At 41.5% G+C, this 5,869-nt stretch overlaps 1 protein-coding gene across 1 annotated transcript; it reads right to left on the bottom strand.

Annotated features, from left to right (window-relative positions):
- Positions 1-3,243: 3,243 nt before the first annotated feature.
- LOC104518551 (olfactory receptor 2D3) lies at positions 3,244-4,185 on the bottom strand. The gene has a single exon (XM_010177306.1). The coding sequence runs from the start codon at positions 4,183-4,185 to the stop codon at positions 3,244-3,246; it is 942 nt and encodes a 313-aa protein (XP_010175608.1).
- Between the last annotated feature and the right edge of the window lie 1,684 nt (positions 4,186-5,869).

Genomic DNA, 5,869 nt, shown 5'->3' with positions numbered 1-5,869 from the left:
TGTGATGCCCACATCTTTTATCCTTCACACTCCACTGCTAACTTCTGTACCAATGGAGTGGAGGACTGGAAAGATTGTATGCCAACCCATAAATTCTCCAACTACCAAATTCAGGGTGTGGAGTAGTTGTTGCAAACTGAACTGCTTCAGAAGTGCTCCTTGCCTTTAACAAAGAGGAAAGTTTCCTTCTCCTTAGTGTCTGTGAAGTTGTTCCCCAGGGGTTTGTTAGGAAGAATGAGGTAGGTTTACTATGAACTCTCTAAGAAGGTTTCAAGATCATTAGATGCTTCTTCAGGATGCCCAGAAGGGCTTGTTAAGCTGATGGCTCCTGGGTGGTTGGTGCCCAGGGGAATGTCCTTGTTTTGGAAGGGGAGAAGTGTAATTTGTGATGGAAATAGATTGAATGACTTAGCTGATGCCACCTCCAGATGTTGGTGATAGCAGCATAAAGAGCCAGGGCTTGAATTATCCCATAGTTTGGTCCTTCCCTGAGCAGGACAGGTGTAAGCACACTTCTGGTGTGTAGGATACTGGCTGATGAGTGACATTTGTTCACTAATTGCACTTGCCACAATTCAGCCTCCAGGTAGGGTCAGGATGCACTGATCTCCCTGTTCCCTGCTGTGATCTTCCTTAGGCAGGGACAAGAACTACCAATCTCACTCAAAAAAAAACCCCAACCCCAAACCTTCCTTTACTTTCTGCTGGGATCCCACTTCCTGCTGGGATCCCACTTTCTGCTGTCTTGCAGAAGAAACCAGCTCAATACAAATCCTGCCTGTTAAGGTTGGTTGGTTTGTGTTGGCAAACATTAAAAAACCGAATGTATGTCACCAAATTACAATTACAAATTTGTATCTCTGGGACAACTGTTATTTTCAGGGGTGGTGGTAAACCTCAGTCATGCTGGGTGGGGTGGGTTGCAGGCATACTTGTATCTATAAAAGCTGAAGTTCATCCTGCCTAACTCTGGCAATCGAAATTGTTTAGAATTATCTTTAAAAAGGTGTTTGAGAGTCAATTTTCCTAGATAGATGGAGAGGCAGAAACATAGAAATAAGCACCAGATCACAAACAACAACTTATTTGTATTTTACATTTTTTCAAGTATATTTTTCAGGCATATCAAGGGTATTACTTATCTTTTTGGGGAAAAAAATAAATATATATATATATATTTTAGGGTGAGAACTTCTTTCTTAGTCTCCATTCATACAGGCATCAGTCAGACAACGTCTCGTCCTGGCAGCAGTTTGGATTTGGTGTGCCTTTCTTTATTACAGCTGTAGAATTTGGACAGCTTTCCCTCAGTCTGATGCTGGCTATGAATGAGCAGATCTGTCCAGCAGTTTGGAAACCAATGAGGTATCCTTTCCAGACTTGCATCTGGCAAACCAGCTGGGGCTACACCTTCTACTCTCCACTGGTGTGCCCTCTCAATACCCTTCTGAAGCCTTTTCACCTCTGCTTCAGCCAGGTTAAGGAACTTCTTGCACGGCTGTTTGATATCAAGCCAAATTTAGCTTGATATCATCTTAGCTCTCTGACTTCATGAATGTGAATCTTCTTCCCTCATTTATAGATAATTCACTAGTTCTTAGACACTTACCATGGTATGGGATGAGTTTCTTTGCCCACTGTCCAAGAAGTCCAGTGGACCATCTCAGAACCTTGGGAGCTAGCTTAGACTTAGATACTTTTCTACAGATTTTTAAAAGCATGTGAGATGACTCTCATCTTTAGAGATCAAAAAGTTGACTCTGTCCCACCCTGTTTTGTTATAACTTTCCATATGCTTGATCTCATTTTCCTGGTACTTTTCTTGGGTGCTTCTGGTGATGGTTATTTGACAGGCAGAAGGAAAAAGAGACAAGGTTGGAGGATATTTCTTAGAACAGAACAGTTTGGACCACAAAATTAAAGGGGAAAGACAAGATTTTGTCTTTAAAGATGCTTTAGCTGCCTTGGCTGTACATGTTTTAAATGTCACAGGGATTTGTTCTTGCTTTCTTTTCAAGCATTGGTTTATTTAGACTTTGAAGTCCATTGAGGAGAGACTTTCTGTGGGTTTCTCTAAGCTTAGGCTGTTCCATTGAACTTGAGTCATCAAACTATGTCTGCATAGGGAAGGTTGATCAGTCTGTGGAGAGATGTTCTCCCTCTGCAGTCAGTGAGGAATTCAGATATGAAATTGGAATTACAGTGGCATCCAACACCATCCAGATTTTGGCTATGATGTCCCTGAGTAACAAAAAAACCCACCCCACAGAAAGGAGGATGCACAGTTGTACAGGACTGAGAAAGCTGGTGGATGGGGAGCAAAACCACCTGTGTGTACAAAGCACATCTTTAAAAAGCTTAGTTTAATTGTCAGTAAGTTCAAGAGGTCTGAAATACTCTTCATCTTGCTTGGGTTACTTAAAACCTAAAGACCTGTCTTTGAGTTCCAGGAAGAAAACCCCTCTCTTGATATTCATGTCTGATTATGCCCTACTCAAATCAGAAAACAAAATAATCTACTATCAGTTGTCCACGTGACAAAATAAAATGGAAGGATCTTAGCCCATGAGGACCCAGAGATGGACTGAAATGCAGTAGAAATTAAGAGGGGAAGAAATCAGTTACAGAGGAAGCAAGGTGGGTTATGGAAAATGGGTTGAGAAAAAACTCATAGCAGATGCAAGGGATAAATATAAATAACTGCCCCCTTTATTGGAGAAGATGGCAGTTTTGTTTGCTAACCAACATAACAGACATTGAGAAATCTTCAGGTCTGAAGAGAAATCACAGTAGCGGCTCGTGTTTGTAAAGTAACTTCAATGTTTATACACTCTGAAATTAATTATGAAACCCTCCAGAAGCAAAGTACATTTGAAACTTTATATAAAGCACTTAATTTTTCTCATAGTTCTTTAATGATTTTTTTCTTTTTTTTTTCTTCTTCTTTTTTTCTTTCTTGTCATGATGCATTTTCCTCTTCTATTTTAAATGAATTGCCAGGGTGAGGCAGGCTGAATTCCCAATGTCTTTATTTAGCTTCTGGGTTTTAGGCCAAATCCTAAACATTATTTAGAAAGTTGTTTGTATGCAAGGTCTTTTTGTTTAAGTGCTGTTGAATTTAGCACATTTATCATTTCATCTCACTCTCTATAAAAATAAGTCTAGGACTATTGCAGGTAGAGAAATAATCACATTTGGGTATTATTTCAACTCACAGAAATAAATTCAGTTCCTGAAAAGCCTTTAATTAAACAGGGATTTGGGTCTACTCATTGCCCTCCTCAGGGCACGCGTCATGTCCTTGTTCCTGAGGCTGTAGATCAGGGGGTTCAGCATTGGGGCTACGATGGTGTAAAACACTGCCACCACTTTGTCCTTGTCTTGTGGAGGCTTTGCCTTGGGATTCATGTACACGCAGATAGCTGTCCCGTAGAATATGGTTACCACTGTCAGGTGGGATCCACAGGTGGAGAAAGCCTTGGATTGCACATGTGTAGACTGAATCTTCAAGATGACGGAAAGGATACGGGCGTAGGAGGTGATGATCAGAAGAAAAGGGATGAATACTATGAGGATGCTGAAGATTAAGATGACAATCTCCATGAGGGCAGTGTCAGCGCAGGCCAAGGCCAGCACTGCTAGCACTTCGCAGAAGTAATGGTTCAAGATGTCAGGCCCACAGAAGGGTAGCTGTAAGGTGAGGCTGCTGATGACCATGGAGCTCAGCAGGCTGCTGGTCCAGGAAGCCATGACCATGTGAATGCAAACCTTCCTGTTCATGGCAGTGGTGTAGAGCAAGGGGTGACATATTGCCATGTATCGATCATAGGCCATGACCCCAAGCAGAACACACTCTGTCATGCCAAAAGCCAGAGAGAAATACAGCTGAGCAGCGCATCCAGAGAAGGAGATGGTCCTCTTTTCGGTCAAGAGGTTCACCAGCATCTGGGGGATGTTACTGGAGATGTAGCAGATGTCTAAGAAGGACAGGTTGGCAAGGAAGAAGTACATGGGTGACTGCAACTGGCAATCAGTTCTGATCACTGTAACAATCATGATGTTCCCAACCATTGCGAAGAGATAAAAAACCAGGAACACTATGAAAAGACCAGTCCTTGTCCTCAGCTGGGAGGAAAGGCCTTGAAAGAGAAATTCTGTCACTATGCTTTGGTTTTCCCCAGCCATTATTATTCCAGTGGTTTCACTGTCAAGATAAGAAATAGTAACAAAGACAACTCAAATCTGTTGTAAGGTAGGTGTAACAAGAGCTTAGCTTTCCTTCTGAAGGGGAGAGAATCTGACGTGGAAAATAACGTACCAGACATCACATAACATTCATTTTATATTTCCTATTACAGTGCCCAGAGAAATGAGAAAATGTTGAGAAAGTTTTCTCATGGTACATTTAGCTGAACCCCTTTGTGTTGGTTGCAGTCTAATTACACAGATTTAACAGAATAATTCCTAATTTATACACATTTTAATGCCCAACAGAGTTACTGTCCTCTTTAGAAAATAAAAATTCAATGTTAGATCAAAAGATTACGTGTTAAAATCTCAGTTCTCAATATCCTTTCTTAACATGGGAAGAAACATGAAATAGACTTCTGGAGTGAAATGAGCCTTCAGACACTCTCCTTAGGACACAGATTTGGATAAATATCCATAGATCTGTGTCCTTTTCATGCAATAAAGCCAAAATTCAGCACACAGACCTCATCTAACAAATTGAATATATCCAACCACCTTAACGTGTATCTGGGATCTTGTGGCATTCTCATCAGTACAGCTCCTGCTATTCATGTGCTGTCTTTACTTTTGTCTTTGTCTGAGATATTTTAAGGCTTTGCTATGACAAGGAAGTTTCCAAGTCGTTAGTGTATGGTCACAGTTGCTGGATTTTGAGTCTTTGTGCAGTAAAAGGAGAGTAGCAGAATGTCTACACTAATAATGCCATGGGAGGCACTAATAAATGTCACTTGATATGTTGTAGGGTATCTGAGACATCTGAAGGTGGCTGTCACATTTGATGCAGGGATGTTGGAGGGCTTGTGCTCCTCTGGAATGAAAACTGGACAAATGACAGGTCACACCAGGATGTCTCAAGTGGTACCAGACTGCTATGGCTGAACAAATTATTTGAGTGCCTAGTTGATAGAGTCAAGGGACTCTAAAGGGCAATTCAGGTGACCAGCTAGTCGGTGATAACTTTAGCTAACTCAGCTTCTCAGCTGTCCCTGAGAAGCTGAGTATCCTTCTGGACTTAACCTTGACACTTGATTTGTTCCTCACTCATGACAGAAATTCAGATGTATAATTTACATTAAAATGTTTATATGTCGATGCTTAAATCTGGTGCCTTAACCTGAAACTGAATCCTGCCTTGTGTTTTTATGACCAGGTAGACTCTCATGACCTGAATTAGCAAATATGCTGTCAAGGGAAAGTGTTGCAAAATGAAGCATCTTTCCAAAACAGAAACTGTTCTATAAGGGAGGTTAAGAAATAATCCCAAAAAAACTCAATCCAAGGAGACATTTTGCCTCAGCCCAAGATTACTGTCTCAGGTAGGTGAGATGGCTGAGCCATCACCCCAGTCAATACAACCAGAGGACTCTGTCTCCACTGCAGCCCAGGGAGCCCATCACCTATCAGCACCTGATAATCTCCTAGTCAGGGAAGGCAGATGCATCCCTCCTGACTTGAAAGGAAGGATTAAGTTGCCAAAACATTGGCCCCTTGTGGCATTTTAGGTACACTGTGGTATCCAAGACATCTGTATGGGACAAGCACATATGATAAAAGAGCTGCAGAAGACTTGTTATCAACTGTATCATCTACCTTTTCACTGGCACCTGTGCAAATGTGG

Source organism: Antrostomus carolinensis, unplaced genomic scaffold (genome assembly GCF_000700745.2).
Source record: "Antrostomus carolinensis isolate BGI_N321 unplaced genomic scaffold, ASM70074v2 scaffold11921, whole genome shotgun sequence".
Taxonomy (NCBI): Eukaryota; Metazoa; Chordata; class Aves; order Caprimulgiformes; family Caprimulgidae; genus Antrostomus; species Antrostomus carolinensis.
Note: the sequence above shows the minus strand (reverse complement) of the source record. Positions and strands in the feature narration are given on the sequence as shown.

What these genes read in the sequence shown, in the direction of transcription:
- LOC104518551 (XM_010177306.1), bottom strand. Translation starts at nt 4,185, where the DNA reads ATGGCTGGGGAAAACCAAAGCATAGTGACAGAATTTCTCTTTCAAGGC.